The sequence below is a fragment of the Phlebotomus papatasi genome, chromosome 3 (genome assembly GCF_024763615.1).
Source record: "Phlebotomus papatasi isolate M1 chromosome 3, Ppap_2.1, whole genome shotgun sequence".
Taxonomy (NCBI): Eukaryota; Metazoa; Arthropoda; class Insecta; order Diptera; family Psychodidae; genus Phlebotomus; species Phlebotomus papatasi.
Window position 1 is genome coordinate 6,756,980 of NC_077224.1, and position 23,749 is coordinate 6,780,728.

Genomic DNA, 23,749 nt, shown 5'->3' on the forward strand with positions numbered 1-23,749 from the left:
GGTTTTCGAAAGCTGCTGTTTCTTAAAAATCAATTAAAAACAAGTGGCGAAAAAGTGCTTACACAGTGGCGAAAAAGTGTTTACAAAGTGGCGAAAAGTACTGAAACATGCATTGTTGCAGGAAATGTATTTTTTCAACTCGATGCCCAAAAATTCCCGGGAAGTCTCCTGGTTCAATAGAGAGACAAGGCTTTAAAGCATTCGTACAAAAAAAATCCGTTTATTTCGACAAAAATTGAAAGATTTACAAGGGTATCAAACCTTAAGGTGGCGAAAAAGGCTTACTCTACCCTAAATTCAAGAAATCTGTAGTACATAGTAGAACAAATAAAGAAAACTGTAGAAAAAAATAATAATGATAATGACTTTTAATTAGGAAAATAAAGTTAATTCCTAATAATTTTCCAAGACTTTCAATATTAATATAAAATAAAACATTAACATAAAACCTCTATGCCAACGAATCACTGTGTTTTCTGTGTTTCTTCTAAAATGTTTCATGATGTTTCATCTGTGTTTCATTGAGGAAACTCCCCAAATATTGCGACATTTCCTTGGACTATTCCTTCAATTCCTCACATATCCATCACGTGTTTGTTATTGGCCAAGATAGTGCAAAAGGCATTGTTGACAAATTGAAAGTTCTCGCGGAATATTTTCTCACGGAATATTTCCCAATATTGGTTAATCCATTCCCCCGCAAAAGTGATAAAAGTTCCTCTGTGTAAATTATTTTATGACTGTACTTTTCAAGCGCACGGTGAGTGTTAATCTTCAGGTGTCTGTCCCAGTTACCTTGAATTCCTCCACACAAAATTCCATCCGCAATGTCATTATCAAAATTTTAAAAATAAATATCCAAAATAGCATGGGAATTGGGGATGGAAATAACTCATGGCATCACAGGAGAGCTTTGATTTATTGCATTTGTGGTGGGGGGATGTTTTGGAATTTTCCATCTCCAGCTGCGCAATTTGCTTCCGGAAATACACTGGAAATAAAAGGGTGCAGAGCCTACTTTGAGGATATTGAGAGGGTGGAAATCTTTGAGGTTTTCTCACTTGTTGCATAAGTGTTGATTTCGTCATTTAGTTAAAATTAGATGGTGAAAAGATGATTGCCTCAAATTTGTAATGACTTATTCAAACAGACACAAGATACTCGAACGTTAAGTGGCGCAATTCACGCGGCTTTTTTTATTAGGACTGAATATGAAGGCGCCGGTACTTCCGATGCTTTTGGGGATATCCCTGTGTGGCATCAGCGGAGCCCTGCTGTATGTCTATCTCAGGAAACGCCGTGACGAAAGGAAGCCGGTGAATGGGGCAAAAGCACAAAGTCGGGAGGAGGAGAGAGCATCAGCGATGGTGAGTATTGAGATTGTGGTGAGGAATGATGTGGTTCCGCTGTTGGTGGGTCGTGAGGGGGGAAGTTTGCGGGCCATTGAGGACAAGACAAAAACCAAGATTGCCTTCCGTGAGAAAGATGACAGCAATCAGACGTGCACAATTCAGGGCAGTCCGGAAGCCGTGAAGGATGCCCAGAAGATTGTGAAGCAACTGGCATCGAGGCCATCAACGGTAGTGGAGAAGATTCCTGTGCCCCAGAGTGCCTGCGGGAAGATTATTGGTCGCTGTGGGGAGGCTCTGCAGGAGATCACGAGGAAATCCCAGGCTAAAGTGTCTGTGGAGTCGGGAGATCGAGGAGATGGCTCAAGGAGAATTGTACTGATCACTGGGACTCAGGCCCAAGTAAATACGGCCAAGTTGTTGATAGAGGAAAAGGTGCAGGAAGATGCTGAAGCCAGACGATTGATGGAGGAGACTCAGGCCAAAAGGGAACCACGACTGAATCACCGAGGAGGCAGCAGCAACAGTAGCAATTCTTCTCTGTCTCCCAAGGAAGTCATCCCGCCCAAAGCTGAAAAACTCCGTTCGACAAATTCTGACGGCCAGATGGAAGTCTACGTGTCAGCCATTTCCTCCCCAGGAAAATTCTGGGTTCAGATGATTGGACCACAGTGCGCAGAACTGGATCATCTGGTGACCACAATGACAGACTACTACGATCAGAAGGCCAATCAGGAGCTCCATAGAATCCGGGAGCCGTACCTGGGCCAAATTGTTGCGGCTGTCTTCAAATGGGACAGTAAATGGTATCGAGCCGAAGTTGTAGCCATCCTGCCCAATGAATTCAACGACGGTAAGGTCGTCCTGGACATTTACTTCCTGGACTACGGGGACAGTGCCTACGTGGAGACCAGTGAAGTGTATCAACTGCGACCGGACTTCCTCACCCTTCGCTTTCAGGCCATTGAATGCTTCCTGGCCAATGTAAAGCCAGCATCAATTGACAACAGTCCTCAGTGGAATGCCAGAGCGATCGAACGCTTCGAGGAACTCACTCATGTGGCACAGTGGAAGAAACTCCTGTCCCGTGTGGTTAGTTACAGAGAAAAAAATCCCACTGAGGGCACAGTCAAACGAGAGGGCTCTCCAGTTCCCGGAGTGGAACTTTTTGACACAACCGAAGACGGAGGGGACATCAATGTGGGCGCAGAATTGGTAGCTGAAGGACTAGCCACCACAATTGACAGATACAGTGAACCAGAACTACCTGCAGCATCCCCCAAGCAAATGCCCCAAGCTCCTCCGCCACCGAGCCCTCCCAGACGAGAAAACAACGACCTAAATGGACACAGCACTCCCCCTGCAAAATCCACCAACCGGGACGATACCCTGCGATTCCTCAGTGCCGAGCGATTGCAAAGAAATAATAAAGTTGCAAATGGAGTCAGCGGAAAGACATAAGAAAAAACAGCAGCTTCTGCATCATTTTCTGCCATAACACTGCGAAATTTGAGCTCTTTTTATCTTTTGTTGAAGTATAAATCCCACATAAAATCCAAGCAACCCTTGGAGCATTTTTTAACCCTTTCCGGACCGCAGCATATGCTGCAAGCCAATTTCACAATTTTTTAATCAAAAATATTTAAGCTCAGGAATTAATTGAGGTCCTACAAAAAATATTTCACATTTGGACATCCTTAAAAACATTGTTTTTCATAGAATATTCATATGCTTCTTTGGGTACTCAGAGTCCCAAAAGAGACGAAAGAGTTAAACCTTCATTTACTCTAAGTACACCGCAACGCTGTAAAAAGAAAATGTTCCGAATACTTAAAAAAATACATTTATTTTGATAAAATTTAAACAACCAGTATTTAAGTCCAGGGATTTTCTGTTTGAGAGATTTCACTTATTTTTTTGTGTTGATGTTAAAATGTGTTGAAGTTAAAATTTGTATTTGAGAAGACGTGCCAAATTTATCTTTGAAAAAAAAAACTCTTAAGTAATCATGATCAAATTCATTAATGTGTGAATTTTTATTTTTAACTTAATATTTTTAAAAGCATTGTTTCTATTTTTGGAAATTCTATTTTAAAAAACAAAATGTGTTACATGAAAATGGCTATGAAACTTATGATTGAAAATCTATGATCCTATTGATGAAAAAAAAGGGCAAATAATGGAATTTTTAATAAAGAAAATAAAATTAAAATGATTGTGTAATTTTTTAAAATATTTGTGTAAATATTTTTGGGATGTTTATAGAAAAAAAGGTAAGTAGACCCTTGTTTATTGAGTGTATTTAATTTGTCGGAAAATAAATCGAGAAATAAATTTAAGGCGCCAATTTATTCAGCATTCAGCACTCATGCTGACCTACTGCTGAATTGGATGACAAAATTATTTTAGGAGGGTGTGTATGAAAAATGGGCATTTTGGCCCTACAGAGATCCAATTCATACAGGGAAAGTGCTCTCCTTATGAACGTTCATGCCTTCGAAAAAAATGGATTTTTTCTTGAGACTTAAACATAATTTCCATGTGATTATCAATGATTGAAAGTAAGCTAACTTATATTAGATGAGATCATATATTCTGTCAGTAGAAGAGGTAAAAAGTTTGGAGTGGTATATCTCAGCTCCTGATGAACATAATTGGATGAGTGAACTATTGTTGGAAAGCTTGGTTCATTAGCTTTCAGAATCTGGTATATGTAATTGGCTATGGGTAAATCATGGTCATCCAGAACCATTTATGTCGAAGAAGACACTTTTTGCAGCGTCATTTTTGACCATCTACTGCTGGGACCAGGAGTGACCCACAATTCTCGCACTTGGACTGTTCGTTAGAGGAACTCAAAGGGTATAATTTGTGGAAGAAACTTTTTTTTTGGACGTCTTACTTTTTTTTATTCATCGACTTTTGCAAGAATTTTAACATTTTACACGCAAGGAAAAAATTACAAAAATCCTAAAAGAGTGGTTTCTGGAGGGGAAGGATAGACGTGGGGATGAAATTGATATGATATTTGGATTCCTTGGATCAACTTATGGGGGAGTACTTAGAACATTCCAAGTCGATATCTTCATTAGTTTGTCCAGAAAATGAGATAGAAGGATTTCTGTCATTTTTTTCTATGCGTATAAAATGTTAAAATTCTTGCAAAAGTCGATGAATAAAAAAAAGTAAGATGTCCAAAAAAAAAGTTTCTTCCACAAATTATATCCTTTGAGTTCCTCTAACAAACAGTCCAAGTGCGAGAATTGTGGGTCACTCCTGGTCCCAGCAGTAGATGGTCAAAAATGACGCTGCAAAAAGTGTCTTCTTCGACATAAATGGTTCTGGATGACCATAATTTACCCATAGCCAATTACATATACCAGATTCTGAAAGCTAATGAACCAAGCTTTCCAACAATAGTTCACTCATCCAATTATGTTCATCAGGAGCTGAGATATACCACTCCAAACTTTTTACCTCTTCTACTGACAGAATATATGATCTCATCTAATATTTAATAGAAATGTGTAAATATCTTTAAAAATCAATTAAATTCACATTATTCGAAGGCATGAACATTCGAAGGGAGAGTACTTTCCCCTACAAATAAAATAAAATCTACAGAATCTATAACCTTGGAGTGACACTAGCGATCGCAGCGGCGATTAGTCAAAGTTATTCTTTTTCCCCAATCGAGTGAGAGACTTTTATGAATTTGGTTTTTGCTGAGGTTGCCAGGATTTAGTAGAAGCAAAATGTAAACCCTTTCCATTATTACAATTTTATGATTCTTACAATAACCACATTTGACTGAAAAACTAAACCAAAAAATTCAAAATTCGCAAAAATTAAAAAAAAAATTATATTTATAATATATTTTGAATAATATGTATTCTTCGACCTTTTTCGACCAATTTAATTTTTGTATTGTTTAATTTTATCAAAAAAATTATAAATTCATTTATAAAAAAATACTACACCTAAATTAAAATTGCATTGCCAAGAATTCTTGTCCGCTGATTTCAGAAAATTAATAATCCAATTTCAAGATATTTTTGAATTTTGGGAATTTTCAAGGTATTTTGATATTTCATGAATTCTAAATTCGAGAAATATTGAAAAAACTTCACAAACTGATGGAAATACTCTAGAATACTAAGATCATATGGAATTTAGAGCCTATATCATTTTCATTTAAAGGTACAGTATTTATTATTTCCCATAAATTAGCTTATTGTCTTGACTTTAAAGGTATTTAAAAACTCTTTTCTAAAAAATATTAACACATGTCATTTTAATTTAAAAAATTAATCCTCAAATTGAATTAATTTTTCATTTAAAAAAGAATATACTCGAGTCATAAAATTCAGAAAAATCTGTGGCTTTGCTCAACTACGCAGAAAGGCATCAAATTAAACGTGGTATATTCAAAAAGTGCGAAATTTGGTCATTTTTTTTAAATTCCCTAAATTCCCCAAAGTTGAAAATATGCAGCACATAATAAAGAAAATTCGAATGAGACTGCATGCAGCGGTGGCTCACCGATACAGCGCAGGACATTCAACGGAAGTGCCGCGGGTTCGATCCCTGGCTCCTCCGTCTTTTTTTTTACTTTCGATATCTTTCTTTTTTCAATAACAAAATCTATTCTTTATTAAATTGTATTATTGTAGTGTAAGTAAATTGCTTATAGTGCCGAATGAAAATCCTCCACAAATTTTTAAAAGCGATGAAAGTGCATCGCATAATTTATCGAATTATCAATGTGAGAAGAATAAAAAAAAAACTGTACTTACAATCAGCTATCTAAGGATCGTTGTAAATATTATTTAAAGTTTTTATTGAAATTTTATAAAAGATTAGAAAGCTCGAAGACCCAAACCAATTTTTTTTTGGAAAAATCCATTTGGAAACCTGCACTCAAACTGATTGTGAAAGTATATCTTTCATTCGATGTGCACATTGTGATTGCACTCTCTGTTTTAATCATTTCTTTACTGAAATCCATATTCACTAATTAGTTTGAAAAAGCTAATTCGTGTATTATGGATTTCGATTAAAACGCATTTCGATTTTGAGAGCATGTACCGTTTTATTATTGAGATGTGCATAATTTTAAGCGCATTTACCGTTTTGTGATTGAACTGTGCATAATTTTAAGCGCATTTACCGTTATATGATTGAGCTGTGCGTGATTTTAAGCGTATTCTTAACCATTTTATGATCGTGCTGTGCGTGTTTTGCAAACTATTCTAGGTATGTTTTTTACTAGCCCTGTGCGTATTTTACATACGATTTTAGAGAGCGTTTATAAAATAAAAAAATAGAAAATTAAAAGAAATTAAAAAACTAATAAAAGCACCGTGAAAAATTTACGTGAAAAAGTTAGTCTTTTTGTGACAAAAAATTGTGGAGCACAAGTTTGAAAAGAAAATGATTATGAAATTTGAGTAAATATGAAAACATGGTCAATAAAAATAAATAAATAAAAAATATAAGTTTTTGAGTGCAAAAAATTGTGAAAGAATATTTAATATAAATATTTTTGTATAAAACTCTTTTAGAAAAAAGAGGCGACAAAGCGTCCCAGGCTTTGCGAGGTGATCAAACTCGTGACTTCGATGATATACCCGCAAAAGTACTTTTGCATCATTTAAGTTTACCCAAAACAATTTCAAATTTTCATTTTTTTTGTGGAAAGAAATTTCAAGGACAGGTTATTTAGTGTAGTAAAGTTTTAGATGTTTTCTGCTTTTATTGTGTTTTGGTAAGATGAAAAAGAGCTGAGGATAATGAATAGTACTTGATTTAACTTATGGGTCTCCTGAGGAATCCCAGTCAATAAAAATAGCAATAAGATGTCATTTTAAAAGAATCAGGAAATTAAAGCATTCTTTTTAAATATCTTCAAATAATGTGGAACATATAATTTGTCTATATAATATGCTTTTTAACCGTCATACCCCTCTACTATGCAATAGAACTCTGTCTGAAAAATTTTATTTTAATCAATCGTACTCTAAATTTCTTTTTGGTATGCTTGCTCAGGAAATCAAATTGCAACGTACGTAGGGTAAAATGAGGAAATTTGGAACCATTTATAATTTGGGACATTAGAGATTTTTTCACTGTTTTAGAGATTCAAAAGGAAGAGAAGCTTATTGATTTTCTTTTTAATCGTCTTTTTCTTCTATTTCGTGATCTCTGTTTTCTCTTTGCTTTTCTGAAACAGTGAGAAAATCTCAAATGTCCCAAATTCCAAATTACCTCATTTTACCCTAATCTTATATTTACGCAAAATATTAGATTTTTTACGTTAAATACGGTCCTCCTAAAGCTCTCAAAGCATCGTATTCAAAATGTTGAAAATCACTAACATACAAAATTGTCCTGGGTATCTGCTCTCTTCAAATCTGACCCACAAATTCTAGTTGCAACGGGTTCAAAACAAAAACAAGTGAATTGAGGGTAGCTTTATACAGTTTTTCTTGGATTTGAGAAAACTTTCAAGCTTAAACAACATAAAATTTCATTGCAAATTCCTTACGCTGGAAAATTGTTAAGAAAATCTGCAAATAAAGCAAAAGTGAATTTCTTAGATCCGTGTGATTGTGCAAAAAGCCAGAGCTGTCAAATGTAGTTAATTTATTTGTAATTCTTTGTAATTTTCAAAAGATTTAAGAAATCTTTTAAGAATATTAAAAAAAGCAATTTAAAAATGGAAGAAAGGAATGATTTAATAGACAAGAATGTAAGTAGATTAATTTTAAAATAATCTTAATTTTATTTATTCGTTGATTAATATGGGATTATCTTTAGGAACTCGCTTGGAAATTGCTAGAGAGAGAGCTGGGAAGTCCTATTCCTGGATATCTAAAAATCCTACTCACACAAGAGTCTTTTACATCTTTTGCAGTCCTTGGAGCAATGCCCGTGGACATTAAGGAAAAGCTAGAAAATACAGCAAAGTCTGACTTTATAGATTTTGATAAGGCACAGCAGCAGGAATTGCTGAAAAAATGCCGAAATGGTGATATAAATAATTTTAAGTTGAGAGAAGGAGATGTAATTCTGCTCCGTCTGATAAAATCCACAATAGTTGATAAAGGTGTTCACTATCTCAATGATCAATTTCTCTGTGAGTACAAGAGGAGAAAGAGGAGTTTGCCAAAAGAAAATCCAGGAGGAGAAGAGAAAAATGCCGATGTTGGCCCAAAACCGGAAAAAAGACAATCCGTAGCTATCGATTCAAATCCCGATCTTGATGAATGGAGAAAGAAAATTGTGAAAATAACCAATGTATGGATTGCCAATTCTTTCAATTGTCGAGACAAGGATGCCTATTTCATTACGGAGAAGGAAGTTAAGATTAACGTTACAGAAGTATCAATTGGAACGACAATAAAATGTCGCATCTGTTATCATGACATCAAAATCCTCACGGATGCCCAAGAAGGAAGAACCATTAAATTTATTATTTCCAACTTCTCAAGACACTGCAAAACCCATGAAGTCTCTTGTAAACCACAGAATCTTGAGAATAAACAGGTTCATTTTGACCCCCTACACCTGCAGCAAGACTACCGAGTCATCAAAGAAGAATCACCAGAAGACATCAATGATGTCAATTACTAAAATGAAGTGTATTAGAAAAGATCGAAAAGTCAAGAGAATTTTGGAAAAAATCTGTACAAAACTTTCAAACATGAAAAAATCTAATAAATGACGAGAATAAAATTTTGTGTTATTCCTAAATAAAAAAACACTCTCTTGGTAGGGGAGACTGGGGCAAAGTCACAAATCGAAAATTTCAAAATTCAATATCTTCCAAGGTAAAAAACATAGCGGCTCAATTTTTTTCTATAGATAGCCTCCATAGATCTTCTTCAATATCGTAAGTTTCTTAGAATTCGATCAAGGAATTTAGAAAATAAAAAATATCAAAATTTTTAGCCCTATTTTTGAAATATTTTCCTTGAAGAATATATCAATTATTACCTACTTATTATTCAAAATTTATGCACTGATGATTATTTTCTAAATGACTTGGATTTTTTGAATACGAAGCCGCTATCTATTTTAGAATTTTACAAAGATTCTTCTCTCAAGAAATCTTTTTATTAAAAACAATCACTTGGGGTAAAAAGTAACAAAAGGTACGAAGCAAAAAGTAAGAAAAACCGAAACAATTTATGATGCCTCATAGCAAAAAAAAAAACGCCAATGCCATGTGTCGCCGCTTGTTGTTTGCATCGGTCAAATGATTTGCAGTCTTTTATGTGTTTTTTTTCCAAAATAGCTTGAAAATCGTTTTTATCGTTCAGTTAGAAAAAAAAATTGTGTTTTACAAAGGTGTAGAGGAATAAATTTCTTATGAAAATATGTTATCTAGGTATTTTTTTTAATTTACGGAATCCCGTAATAAAGCGAATCAAAATGTGATAATACCCCATATCTGGTACTATTTGCCCCAGCATTTTTGAGAATTGTCACAAAATTGCCTTTTAGAAAACGGCTCGATAAACGTATTTCCTTACAAAATAGAGAAAAATTACATTCACAAAGTTGTAGAGCGGTAAATTTCCTAGAAAACTGCGCTAATTAGAAATTTCTGGGGCGTTCGAGTACTTTGTAAAAAAATAAAATAGTACAGTAGAGTCTCGCTATAGGCCATCGCTCTATAGTCCACAATTTATCGACCGTTGATTTCAAAACACTGATTTTAAGTTAGGTTATGCTTTTTGTACGCAACAAGCATAATTATTTTAATATTTTTGGCAAACTTTATTAAGTAGTTGTGATAATTGTGATCCATAATGAAGAGAGCGAAGACAAGTACCACAATCGCAAAGAAAGTGGAAGCCGTCGAGCAATTTCAATACTAAAAATCGTTGATAATTTTGAAAAATTACATGGACTAGTGCGACCCAAGTGTCAAATTTGAAACCAAATATGGACTATAGCGAGACTCTACTGTAGATGAGTTTATTAAGAATCTCACCTAATATCCGTTTTGTGACTTTTTGCCCCAGTCTACCCTAATATATTGGACTATAAAAAAGGTCTAAAGAGATTCTAGAAAATCCTAGAACAACACTCAGGATAATTTCTGATGGAATCATACCATCTGTGTCCTCCACATGTCCTGATTTCATTGAAATAACATTCGGAAATTTGTTACAGATTGCTGTACGTACAGATAGCCGATGAAAGTGGAACTGAGCTAGGTTTTTAGGACAATCTGTCCTTCCAGTGAGCGTCGAAATCGGTTGATCGAATCTTGTGAATCAAGCACACAATTTCACCAGAGCTTTCGACACTTATCCTGTCTTCCTCAGTGGTTATTGGTTGGTCTTTTCTTTAGCCTAGACTAGACAGACTTAAGCGGTCTTCAGACTAGAGGTTTAGCCCAGATCCCGAAGGTCTCAAAATTCTATATAGCAACCAATTTTATTGATTTTTTAAAATCTAATAGACCATTTGCCCTTAATAATTCAATCCTAAGTAAAATTTTTCTAAGAAATTTTGACTGATAAGAAAGTATAGCAGTTAAGCCATATGGCTAAGCCTTAGGTCTGACAGCTGTATTACTTAAAGAATTATACAAGATTAAGAAAAATTTATTTCTCTTAAAACAGTGATAATATTTCAAATTCTCAACTAAAAGCTTGATTCCAAGTCCCTCAATTGCACCCAATCCAATTTTAAATTAAATAATTGCAATAATACCAATTTTTTGAAAATAATGATGATAAGTCCAAGATAAAAAAAAACTTAGAACATGCAGAAAAACTTTTTATTTCAGTTTGTTTGAACTAACTTCAACATAAATGACATGAATAAAAAGGAAACATTCGTTTTATAAAACTTCATTTGATGTTTTTGTGAAATGCAAAATAGACTTCAAGCTTTAAAAAACAAAAATGAACTTAACTTGCTTTCTATAAAAGCGTAAGTTTTAGCAGAAATAAAATGAAATTAAGAAAATTTAAGATCTTCGAAAAGAACTTACAGCAAGTTTCCTCGTCCCTTTCCACGTTTGAATTCTGTAAAAAAGAAAAAATGCAGTGCTAAGAGAACCATTTGGTAATGATAAACTAAACAACATTATAAAAAAGAGTAATTAAGAATATCACAAAGAACAGATAGTAAAAAACTTAACATTGATCAGAAATGGTTTAATAACTTCTTTCTTCTCTTTTGGGAAATTGATAAGTTATCCAAAAAAAAAACATTTTTTGAGCTTCTTTAGAATTGTACAAAATTTAGTTCTTCTGGATTAATTCGAGTATGAGAACATCTAAATCTAAGATAATATTTGTAGGCATCTCTTGCGCAATACTTCTTTAAAATTTCTTTTGTAGAAGCAGCTTTTTTCATTTTTATTATTAAATATATTCTAAAATTCACAAAATTTTCTATCTATTTTTTAGAAATTGTTAAAACCGGGTATATCTGGATTCTTTGGGAACCCCTCTTCTCTTATCTATTAAGTAATCTAGATCTAGAACGGTCTGTTTGTCTTTTTTTCTTCTACCCCTCCCCCTCCCAACCGCTAATAATATTTTCCGGGTTGTTTGAAAACTAGGTATGCAATTTATTTATGCTTTTTTGTTACTTTTTTTATTTCTCCGAAAGCTTGTAATAAGAATTGAGGCCAAACGATGACACATATCGATTTATGACCTTCGGTGACCCCATTTAAGAATGATAATTATCCGTAGACGTTTTTCCATTTTCCCCCATCCATTTCCTTTCCTACATCACTTATTTTCTGATTACAATTAGCCAGAGGTAGAATCACTGAGAAAAAAACCGGGGGTGCGATTAACTTATTCTCCTCATAAATTTAACACTTTTTAGGTGTAAAAATATATCAACATTTTTTAATGTTAATTTTACACCTTTTTAAGGGTAAAATTAACATGAAAAAAGGGTTACTTTAACCCCTAATACACATAAAAAGCATAATATTTACACCGATTTCGAATCAATACTGCAGGGTAATTTATAATTTATAATGCAGGGTAATTATAATTTTTTAGTCTTCTTGATCCACGTAAACCCCTTACTTAATAAAATATAGTCAGAAAAATGATTATTCGGTCACTTGCCTCATCATTTTCCTGGGAAATGGATTGGATTAAAGTTGCAAAGCAGTAAATTTTCTTAAATTCATTATTTCTTAATTTTCTTAAAAGTAGGGGAGGATGGGGCAGTTTAACAATGGGGCAGTTCCAATTTTTGCATATTCTTCTTATACTTTTGAAAGGAATGGGATAAAACCTTTATGTTATTGAATAGACAACTGAGACCCATGTTCATAAAAATAATTAATTTCGTGACTCTTCTCGTTTGAATTCTGTAATTGGTTTTATAAAACTGCATCAAAATGAAACATTTTGTAATGTTTTATTTTCAACAATTTCTAAACTATTGCACTTTTCTATTGAAGTAACATAATTGTATTAAATTACCAGAAGTGTTATGTTTATTATAAGGCATTTAGCGTTGAATGAAATCTAAGACGGTTCTGACAATTTTGATTTGAGTTCCGAAACTTCGCGAGGGGCAGTTTCATGCTAGCACACGGAGAAGTTTCCAGTATCTACAATTTACTTTTTTAATCAAAATTAACTTAAAATGATCATTGAAAACGTTTTGTAGCTGTTTTTGTCGATAAAGTTCGAAATTATGAAAAATAGTATTTCCTAAAAGTTCATAAAAAAAATTTAAAAAATAGTCTTTCAGTGTTTTTTAAGTGCTTGAAAATGATTAATTTAATTTTTATAATCTTTTCAGAATGTTTTCAGCAAGACATTGTAATTTTTTTTAGTATTATAAAAATTCAAGACTTTAAAATAATATTATAAAACTGTTATACTAAAAAGGACATGTTCTAAGGCGATATAATGATCCAACAATGTACAGAATTGGCTTAGCACTACAAAAGACATTTCTTTCGTATAAAAATTCAAAGATAATTGCTCAATTAATGAGAAATAGGCTTGAAAATCTTTGGCGATATTTTATTTTCTTTGTATGATTAATTAGTGTTAAAATTCTGTTATAAAGTTCTTGTTCGATTATATTTTTAGGTTTTAGAGTCTTAGAAGACTTCAAAATAGTAATTTTAATCAATTCTGGTATCGCAAGTTTCTTATAAACACGTTTTATCTTTCTCAAAAATTGCCTCATATTTATCTTGAAATTGCCCCATAATGGGGGACTTTCACGCATTCTGCCATTCAAGTAAAATCATCTTCTCCACAATAGACCAATAAAATTAAAGGATTATTATTATTATTATTATTATTATTAACCCCAAACCCAACTGATTCACAGAATATACAAAGTTTTACTTCTGTTTATCATCTTTTTGCAAAATGGTCTCAAAATCCATTTTGCAATTTAGTGATGAAACTGCCCCACCCTCCCCTAACTAATTTTAATTATTATTAATAGTAAATTCTTTTTTGCTAATGGTTCCACTTTATTTAAAGGGAATTCGTTGATCTTTTTTTTTACTTTTTAAAATCAATCAGTAGAATATTTTTGTGATAGGAAAAAATGAGAAGTTTTGTAGATAGATTTCTGATTAAAATGATGTAATGATTGCATTCTTAAAATCTTTCTGAACCAAAAATTGAAGCAATAAAGAGGACTTACCAGAAAGCCTGGGGAAGGCAGATGTGTTGGACTTTGAAGTCGAGGGGCTCAAGAGATTGCTGATGGAGGCATGAGACTCGGTGATAGTCGATTCGAGATCCGCAGCCGTGAAAAAGGACTCGTCATCAGCAATCTTCAGAGATTCAAAAGCCAAAGCGGCCAGTGGTTCATGCTTCCCGGAAATTAATTCAATTCCCAAATCCGGGCCACAGCTCTTGATGATGGAATATGCCCATCCTCGGACCTTGGTCTGTGAGCAGTGGGACACTCGGTCCTTGGCTTCATGGTATTCACAGGCCAATCCTTCAGCGTAGTCAAAAGTTCCGCGATTGAGATAGGTCTCAGCCAGGAAAACAGAAGCAAACGGTGGCGCGATGTCTGAAATGGCTTGATCATGAGTGGCGTTCTTGAGATGGAACAGCAGTTCTGAGAGAGAGTGAACACGCAAGTCAATTGGAGGACCAAGTGTGCGAGAACTGAGGACTTCGTTGATAACAGATCGTACGACAGGAATATGATTGTCAATGGTGAAGATGGGCGAGCAGACATCTTCATCGTTGCAATTGACAAATTTAATGGCCTCAATTATGGCATCCCTGATGGTGGTTTTACCCACGGTGTCCGGGGGCAGTGGAAGATCATGCGTGTCACTGCTGTGCCGTTTGGCTTCGAAATAGTATCCATAGGGGAGTTCCGGGAGGCACATGAGGGTATGCATGCCCCTGCCAATGCCATTCTGCAGACTAAATTCCAGAATTGCCAATTCTGCAGCATCATACCTTAGCTCTCCACTTGCATCCTTGGACTCGCAGAAATAATTAATGTGGAGCAGGAAGAAATTCTTCTTGGTGAGATTTTGTGCTAGAATGGCATTTTTAATGATTTGTTTTACATCTTCCTTCATTAGTTTCTCCTCCATGGCAGCTGCCTTTTGCTCCTTCTCAATCTCCGAATAATCCACTCCATGGCTGGTTTTAATTCCGGTGCTGAAGCTTTTCTCCTGACCACCCTCTCGACTTGCCATCTCCTCATATGGCTTCTTCTCTTCTTTTGTCATGCCCTGGGGACGGAGAAAATTGGAAAATTATGTTCTGATGAATCTTCTCTTGATCTGAACTTGTAACTTACTTCCCACAATGGTGATGCAATCTCAGGCATTTCCCGCAGTGAATACTTCTTCCCAAGATCGGCATTTTTCTTCTGCACTTCCAGCATGAAGAAATAGAATGGTTGAAGCTTCTTCGGCATTTTTATACTTGGAATTTTATCGCGAAATGGTAAGATGAAAAAGTGCAATGATCAGCAATTTTTGAATTTCCTGCAATACGATCCAACAAAAAGCAAATAGTAATCTCCCAATGGCGATGAAAGACAATTTGTGAATATTCCACAGAAATTTTGCGATAAAATAAATAATTCTTCTTAAAATTTTGAAGATTTTCTCGAAGGACACAGTACGAGAATCCCGGAAGTGTATATAACCTTACAAATTGCGGGGGAAAATTTCAGCAGTGGCGCCCCTAGCGGAATATCCCAAGTACTAGAGAAAAAATATCCCAAAACTGCCACGCAGATGTCGAGACGAGTGTAGTGTTATTGTTTTGAACCGGCAAATTCCTATTTTCTCAGGTAATTCGCATAATTCTTAGGTTTTTAGCTTCAATTCCTGCACTTTGACTATCAAGGAATAAATTCCCAAAGTTTATTTTGCTGTATCAGTTTTAAAAAGCCCCCAAAAATGGGCATGAAGTAAAGGCGACAACTTGCATGGGGATTTATTTGTTTCTAATGAATTCTTTGGGTTTTTCCAGTGATATGGAGACATCAGGAGGATTTTCTAAGCTCAAACTGAGCCTAGAGAAACAGGAGCATCTCGTGAAGTTAGCTATTTTGACCATAGCTGCAATTTTGTGTGAGTTTTCCGTCCCGGAAAATGAAAGTGAGGTTATGGTTTGACCGGGTGACACTCCCACTTCTTTTCTCCCATTTTTTTGCAGCATTTGCCACTCGTCTGTTCTCCGTGCTGCGGTTCGAGAGTGTCATTCATGAATTTGATCCCTATTTTAACTATCGCACAACTCGTTTTCTTGCCGAACAGGGTTTCTATAGCTTTCACAATTGGTTCGATGATCGTGCTTGGTATCCTTTGGGTCGAATTATTGGTGGAACTATATATCCTGGCTTGATGATAACATCAGCCTTTCTCTATCGCATAATGTGGCTACTCAATATTACCATTGATATTCGCAATGTATGCGTCTTCTTGGCCCCTTTCTTCTCTTCCCTGACAACAATTGTCACTTATCTCCTGACCAAGGAGATTCACAGTACAGGAGCTGGATTGGTGGCTGCAGCAATGATTTCTATAGTTCCAGGATACATTTCCCGATCAGTGGCTGGATCGTATGATAATGAGGGAATTGCCATTTTCTGTATGCTCCTCACGTACTACATGTGGATCAAGGCAGTCAAAACTGGCATGATCCTCTGGAGTACGCTAGCAGCTCTTGCCTACTTCTACATGGTATCCTCTTGGGGAGGCTATGTCTTCCTCATAAACCTCATTCCTCTCCATGTCCTTGCCCTAATGATCACTGGACGCTTCTCCCATCGGATCTACATTGCCTACAGCATTGTCTACTGCGTCGGAACCATCCTCTCCATGCAGATCTCCTTCGTCGGCTTCCAACCTGTTCAGAGTTCTGAACATATGCTGGCCCTGGGTGTCTTTGGTCTATGCCAAATTCATGCCTGTGTCGATTTTTTGCGTTCCCGGATGTCCCGAGAGCACTTTGATATTCTCTTCAAAGCCCTCTTGGGCTTCCTCCTTGGCGTCTCGCTCCTCGTGGGAATCATCCTGTCCATCACGGGCAAAGTTTCACCCTGGACTGGACGCTTCTATTCTCTCCTGGATCCCAGCTATGCAAAGAATCACATCCCAATTATTGCTTCGGTCTCCGAACATCAACCGACATCCTGGTCATCCTTCTACTTTGACCTGCAAATTCTAGTCTTCCTCTTCCCAGCCGGTCTCTATCTCTGCTTCTCCAAGCTCACGGACGCCAACATCTTCATCATCCTCTACGGAGTCACTAGCATTTATTTCGCGGTAAATCAAAGAAAAAGCCTCCCTGGACAATTCCCAGTCAATTCCATTTTATCTTCTCCTCCCCTTCCAGGGCGTAATGGTTCGTCTGATGCTCGTCCTGGCTCCTGTCATGTGTGTCCTCTCGGGCATTGCAGTGTCACATCTGCTGGCCAAGTACATCAGGAGCGTGGACAATCCCCAAACAAAAGCACAGGATCCCAAGAAGGCCAAGAAATTCGAACAACAATCGACAGTTTCCAGTGAAACTGCCATTGCCTTTGTCTTTGTCCTCTCCTTCCTGCTCATCACGTACACATTCCACTGCACCTGGGTGACATCGGAGGCTTACTCCTCGCCCAGCATCGTCCTGGGAGCCCGATCCCATGACGGAGGACGCATCATCTTCGATGACTTCCGAGAAGCCTACTATTGGCTACAGATGAATACTCCCGAGGTAAGTTCATTATTTTCTATCCCTTGTAGGGGGAAGTAGGGCACGGGGTACCTTTGAAAATGGGATTTTTACCTATTTTTAAATAAAATTGAGCACTGAGAAAAAAAGAGGGTGCGATTAACTTTTTTTCCTCATAATTTTAACACTTTTCAGGTGCAGAAATATATTAACATTTTTAAATGTTAATTTTACACCTTTTTAAGGGTAAAATTAACATGAAAAAGGGTCATTTTAACCCCCAATACACCTAATAAGGGTAATTTGCTCGTGGTTCTTGGATTATTTCGGCGAACATTATGAAATATGTATTTTTAGATAGCTTTTAATGCATAATTTCGAAATATATCAGACTAATAATTCTCTTTAGGAAAAAACTTGCCAAGAGTCTTCAGTTCCTCTATTCAAAAACGTATGGAAAAATGAAATGTCGAGAGGCCCCTGCACTGAAGACTCTTGGCAAGTTTTTTCCTAAAGAGAATTGACTTATTAGTCTGATATATTTCGAAACTGTGTATTAAACGAACAAATGGATTTTGTTAAAATTTTATCAAAAGGATGTTATTTTCCAATTTGACAAAACTTTTTCTTGCATTTTATATAGTAAAACACCTTTTTGACAAACTTTTAACAAGATCCAGTTGGCCGCCGATTTGACAAAACTTTTCCATATTCTGTATGGAAGAACATCCTTTTTACAAACTTGTCTTGTTAATTTGACAAAACATTTTTTTCAGAGTATGTTTTTGCATAGAGACACTGAAGCCTCGTGGCAAGTTTTTTCCTAAAGAGAATTGACTTACCAATCTGATATATTTCGAAATCATGCACTAAAACCTATCTAAAAATACATCTTTCATAAAGTTCTCCGAAATAATACAAGAACCACGAGCAAATTTGTTGAAGTCGCGGTGCAATATCTGCAAAATTTTTACAAAGGAAAACTAAAAAATAGCTTCACTTTTTTTATAGATCGACAAGCTAAATTGCATTGTGATATGGCTCAGTTCCACTTAAACATAGGAGAAATATCCCAATTTCAAAGGTACCCACTTTCAAAAATGCCCCATTTACCCCTGTCGTATTTTTTATTTTGATTATACAAAAAAAACAATGATGATAAAGCACTTCTTGAATAGCTCTTGAGTGAGTCTAATCGATTGAGTTTCCAGAGAGCTCTCGAGAAAACTCCTCAAAAGAGTTATAGTGAATAAGAAAAAAACAACACTTTGATCGCTGATTAAAATTGAAAAGCAATAGAAAATTTATTCACAAAAGGAGATTCTAATGGTTTCGGCGGTTCCGGCAGACCTTTTAGATCAGGAAAATTTCATAAGATCAAAATTGACATCCCTTTCTTCTTTAAAAACATCACACGAAATTAAATTTAGTTAAGTCCAATTTTGAGGAAGAAAGGAATGCAAATTTCGATTTCATGAAATGTTATCGAGCTAAAAGCTGTGTCGAAGGCATAAGTTTTACCTGGAGCTGGGTCTAAATTTTATCTGGGTGTAATATAAAAAAATGTTTTTACGCTTGAAACGTTTCTAGCGGTTGCCTAGAACTTGGCCTGTGCCAAAAAGTGTAGAATTTCAATGAAATCTCTCATTTTCCCCTTTTATATTAATTAAAATAAGTCAGAATGAAATTAGAGATGTTTCACGATAGCGCCTCTTGCGGTGATGCTACGAACCTGCAATGTTCTGAAGAATTGATAAATGTCCCGAAGTGTTTTGCAATTGTACAAATCTAGGGGAAAACGTGGTACATTCAGACGTTTTATGCTTCGCACAAATCACCTTTTTCAATGTGTTATAAACGAATTAGGCCCATTATAATATTATATGTGTAAGGTAAAGTGCCCTCAAGTCGACCGGTAGAGTTATTTATTAAATTTATTTATATTTGCACTAATATTTGGCGTATGACCTATCATTAATAGGTCAATTATTTCATAAATAAATACGAATCAGTGAAAATTTTATAGAAATTCACCATCAAACATTCAAATATTGACCCAGCGGTCGAGTCGAGGAACCAGTCGACTCGAGGGTACTTTACCTTATATAATAACACTGTGCAACAGTGATTTTGTCCCTGGGTTCTAATGCTATTTTTTCTATTGCTAGGGTCAAATAATTTACGAAAATATTTATTATTTTGATTTCATTTTGTTTTTGCGCCTGAAATCTAGGCAAAACCATTTTTTGACGTTTTTTTTTTTATTTTTGGGTGCCTATATTTCCGATTCTGCTGAACCGATTTATTTCCTAATATGGGAACATTTGTTCTCCTTTACATGCTCGATAATCCTTTGTACATGGAGTTTGTACAACTGACACTAGGGGCGCTGTAGTCTCATATTTGTCAGAAAGCATGGAAAAATCGAACTTTTTAACAACTTTAATCAAAAATATCTCGAAAACTAGGACTGTCCCTAACAATCTATTTTGTGGGTTTAATACGGAATTTTATTAGGTACATTTTCGTCCATGTGCAACTTTTCGCTTAGATTGTTTTTTAACATCGAAATTGAGGTTCAAAAGAAAATCGAGCACTTAGCCAACTAGAGAAAACCTTCACAATTTCGGGTGTTAATATTTTTTTCCTACCCATTAGGCAACACAAGCCCTTATAATATTTAATGCTTAAATATCGATAATATGGTGATTTTCATATGCTATTTTAATTACTTAGATGTTGTTTTATTACTTGGAAATTTGTAAAAGCAATACAAAAAATAGCGTGAGAACCCAGGGACAAAAAAACTTTAAAATTGTTGCACAGTGTAATATATATGCCTTAAATTTTTAGAAAAGATCTATGGGTGAAATCCTTAAGGAACATAGAGAAAAAATTGAATAATTGTCCGAGGCTTGAGTCGTCCGAAAGTATCGCGCTTTCCCCTACCGATAAATGTGATTAATAATAATTTTTATTGCTCTTTTTTAGGTGTGATTCCTTCTAATCACACGTATTTCTTAATTTTATCTTGATATACTATTTTTTCCTAAATTCCTCTTAAATCTAAATTCTCTAATTTTCCCCTTTAAATATTTCCGTTTGAAACTTCTGCTGATGAATATAAAATTTTAAAGATCTTTTAATTTAATCGGTTGAGTGAGTAGTAAACCTTCTAGAACGATTTGAAATAACAGGAAACCAACATTATTTTTTTTATAAATATTTTTATGTTTTTAATGTAGACAAATTTTTAAGAGATAAATAAAAAAAAATCTTTCTTATTTGTAGTAGGTATGGAAAATATATAAATATAATAATTTAGTACTGTATTTATCGTGAAAACAATTATGTTTCCATTTGGAGTAGTGAAAAATTTCTATTTGCAGCAGGTTTTGAATTAGCTTAATTTACCCTATAACGATTTTTCATAAGTTTTTCACAAAATCTATCCTTAAGTGGTCGGCATAGGGTACTTTACCTTATTTGGCGCACTGGTTAACATTCTACTCAGCTTTTTTTCCGTTTCTTCTAATTCGGTAGCCTAGGGGAAAGGGCGCTACCTTCGGTTGACTCAAGCTTCGGACAACTCTATTTTTTCCTATGTTTTTTAATGGATTTTGCATAGATTTTTTTTTTTTGGAAATTTTAGGCATTGGATGAGCTATTAAAATTTTACAATGGGCCGAATTAATTTAAAACACATTGAAAAAAAAATTAATTGTGCGAAGCTTCAGTCTTCCGAAGGTAGCGCATTTTCCTTCACTTAGATGGCATGAAGCATAGGGAAAAGTATACTCTCCCTTCGAACGTTTCATGCTTTCGAGTATTGTGAATTTTCTTTTGGGTTTCCTAACAACAATCATGTGGAAATATCTTAGGAAAAGTAAAAGAGATTCACATTATTCGAAGGCATAAACATTCGAAGGGAGAGTACTTTCCTTCATGCCTCATATGACGCATTTATTACAACACTGAGAAAAAAAGAGGCTACGATTAACTTTTTTTCGTCTTAACTTTAACACTTTTTAGGTGTAAAAATATATTAACTATAATAGCTTTGACTTTTGCTATTATATGGCGAAGAAATACGACTTTAATTTAAAGACTTTTTTTTACTATTTACAAGAATTTTATTAGACGCGATGTGACTTCAATGCGTGCGTTTATTAGACTGACTTTAATATTTAAAAAACCTGACCTGAACAATCTCATCCTATCTCTTTCATCTATATACATCTATCTCAATACACTACATCAACATTTTTTAATGTTAATTTTACACCTTTTTAAGGGTAAAATCAACGTGAAAGAAGGGTAACTTTAACCCCCAATACACCTAAAAAGGGTTATATTTAGACCGATTTCGGATCAATACTGCAGAGTAAAATTAACATTTACAGAATGTTATTTTAACTTTTTCGGATTTCTCTCAATTAATGCCTTTTGTGAAGAATTTTCTAATGCTAATAAAATTTGGTCATTGAATAAATAATGAGCAAAACGGACAGTCAATGACCCTGTGAAATGTCTTTCAGGATGCCAAGGTGATGTCATGGTGGGATTATGGGTATCAAATAACAGCAATGGCCAACAGAACAATTCTCGTGGACAATAACACGTGGAACAATACTCACATTTCCCGTGTTGGCCAGGCAATGGCTTCGACTGAGGAGAAGGCTTACGAGATTATGCGTGAGCTGGATGTGGACTATGTTCTGGTGATTTTCGGTGGTCTCACTGGATATTCGTCAGATGATATCAATAAGTTCCTGTGGATGGTACGCATTGGAGGTAGTACGGATCGTGGGGCTCACATCAAGGAGCAGGACTACTATGCGCCCAGTGGGGAGTTCCGGGTGGACAAAGAGGGCTCTCCTACGCTTCTCAATTGTCTCATGTACAAGATGTGCTACTATCGCTTTGGCCAGGTGTACACGGAGGGTGGGAAACCGCCGGGGTATGATCGGGTGAGAAGTGCTGAGATTGGGAATAAAGACTTTGAGCTGGATGTGTTGGAGGAGGCCTATACCACGGAACACTGGCTTGTGAGGATATACAAAGTGAAAGATCTCCGAAATCGGGGAGTTTGAAGCAAAAAGAAACAAAATAAAGTCGCAAAAGCATCGCCTTCCTCGATTTTGCTGTAACATCACAAAAAATTCAAGCAACATCCAAGTACACTGGCGGGAAATGATAAAGTACCCTTTTCAAGGGTTTTTTTTTTCTAATCCTGTCCAGAAATTTTCTCTTAGCATTTTTTTTTTTCGCCTCAAAAACGTAAATAATGAATTTCCAGTGTTAATTGCCGAGAGATTAATATTTGTACAAAAAAAACAAAAGAAAAAAATGAAAATAAAATGTGAAACAGCGAGGTGGAAAAAATAATCACAGGATTTTTTTTCTACTGTAAAATGTACCATTTATTGTAATATTTTCTTCTCTCTCTGATTCTTTTTTTTTCTCAATAAATATTGCAAATTATTCGTCTCTTTAGTATCTCCATTCTTTTATCTATTTAGATGAAATTTGAAGATTGTTTTGTGATTATTCTCATGGAATGATTTTTTTTTCAATTGCTTTAGACATTGTATCCGTTTTTTTCACAATTGTATAAAGATAAAAAGGTTTTTTTTGAGATTTCTCGCTACAATTTTTTTGTTTCTACACAAATATAAGGTAGATATCCAAATGTTCATGATATAAGTTTGTTTTTTTTTCTCTATTTTAATATTTTTGTGTACCTTAAAATGCACAATATATTTTACCTAATGGCAGTCATTCGACATTCATTATTTAAAGGTAAAAATTCTACGTTGATATTACAATTTTACTCCATAATTCTTTTACATTCTCTCCGACAATACACTACAATTAATTTTTTCTTTTCTTGTTTTAAATATTTTACTCCCGTTCGTTTAATCTCATTAATAGCTCATGCTCAATACGTTTATTTATTTAATATTTTTGTTAGACATTCAAGATGTTTCGGATGAGTGCTTGCATTTGAAAGGGTTTTTCAAAGTGAAGTCCAAGTGTTTCCAAGTGTATTAAACCGTTCAACGTCGTTAGTTTTTTTTAAACCCTCTAACTGTGTTATCACACTTGCACATTAAAATTTTAATATGATTCACATTAATTGTCGCTGGTGAGAGTCCAAATGTGTAATTTGTGTGTTTGAATCATTTTATATTCAAAATTTGATCTATTTGTTGATAAAAAGGTAGACTT

General features: G+C 35.0%; 4 protein-coding genes across 4 annotated transcripts; 3 read left to right on the forward strand and 1 right to left on the reverse strand.

Annotated features, from left to right (window-relative positions):
* The first annotated feature begins 585 nt into the window (after positions 1–585).
* LOC129806579 (tudor and KH domain-containing protein homolog) lies at positions 586–3,561 on the forward strand. The gene is made up of 2 exons (XM_055855268.1): positions 586–760; positions 1,204–3,561. Exon 2 carries the CDS (start codon positions 1,212–1,214, stop codon positions 2,808–2,810), a length of 1,599 nt encoding a protein of 532 aa, XP_055711243.1. The 5' UTR covers positions 586–760; positions 1,204–1,211; the 3' UTR covers positions 2,811–3,561.
* Positions 3,562–7,765: 4,204 nt separating this feature from the next.
* On the forward strand, positions 7,766–9,086 carry LOC129806587 (uncharacterized). The gene is made up of 2 exons (XM_055855281.1): positions 7,766–8,100; positions 8,169–9,086. The coding sequence occupies exons 1-2, from the start codon at positions 8,068–8,070 to the stop codon at positions 8,982–8,984; spliced, it is 849 nt and encodes a 282-aa protein (XP_055711256.1). The 5' UTR covers positions 7,766–8,067; the 3' UTR covers positions 8,985–9,086.
* A 2,045-nt stretch (positions 9,087–11,131) lies between these two features.
* Positions 11,132–15,838, reverse strand: LOC129806583 (protein maelstrom homolog). Its single transcript, XM_055855276.1, has 3 exons — positions 15,147–15,838; positions 14,019–15,078; positions 11,132–11,395 (listed from the first exon to the last, which is right to left on the reverse strand). The coding sequence occupies exons 1-3, from the start codon at positions 15,264–15,266 to the stop codon at positions 11,358–11,360; spliced, it is 1,218 nt and encodes a 405-aa protein (XP_055711251.1). The 5' UTR covers positions 15,267–15,838; the 3' UTR covers positions 11,132–11,357.
* LOC129806572 (dolichyl-diphosphooligosaccharide--protein glycosyltransferase subunit STT3A) lies at positions 15,571–23,002 on the forward strand. Its single transcript, XM_055855257.1, has 5 exons — positions 15,571–15,647; positions 15,830–15,930; positions 16,016–17,127; positions 17,198–17,560; positions 22,057–23,002. The coding sequence occupies exons 2-5, from the start codon at positions 15,834–15,836 to the stop codon at positions 22,609–22,611; spliced, it is 2,127 nt and encodes a 708-aa protein (XP_055711232.1). The 5' UTR covers positions 15,571–15,647; positions 15,830–15,833; the 3' UTR covers positions 22,612–23,002.
* The last annotated feature ends 747 nt before the right edge of the window (positions 23,003–23,749 follow it).

Coding starts and splice junctions, on each gene's coding strand:
- LOC129806572 (XM_055855257.1), top strand. CDS start 15,834: ATGGAGACATCAGGAGGATTTTCTAAGCTCAAACTGAGCCTAGAGAAA. Junction 15,931..16,015: donor GACCATAGCTGCAATTTTGT/GTGAGTTTTCCG, acceptor ATTTTTTTGCAG/CATTTGCCACTCGTCTGTTC. Junction 17,561..22,056: donor TACAGATGAATACTCCCGAG/GTAAGTTCATTA, acceptor AATGTCTTTCAG/GATGCCAAGGTGATGTCATG.
- LOC129806583 (XM_055855276.1), bottom strand. CDS start 15,266: ATGCCGAAGAAGCTTCAACCATTCTATTTCTTCATGCTGGAAGTGCAG. Junction 15,079..15,146: donor TTGCATCACCATTGTGGGAA/GTAAGTTACAAG, acceptor CTCCGTCCCCAG/GGCATGACAAAAGAAGAGAA. Junction 11,396..14,018: donor TGCCTTCCCCAGGCTTTCTG/GTAAGTCCTCTT, acceptor TCTTTTTTACAG/AATTCAAACGTGGAAAGGGA.
- LOC129806579 (XM_055855268.1), top strand. CDS start 1,212: ATGAAGGCGCCGGTACTTCCGATGCTTTTGGGGATATCCCTGTGTGGC.
- LOC129806587 (XM_055855281.1), top strand. CDS start 8,068: ATGGAAGAAAGGAATGATTTAATAGACAAGAAT. Junction 8,101..8,168: donor ATGATTTAATAGACAAGAAT/GTAAGTAGATTA, acceptor GATTATCTTTAG/GAACTCGCTTGGAAATTGCT.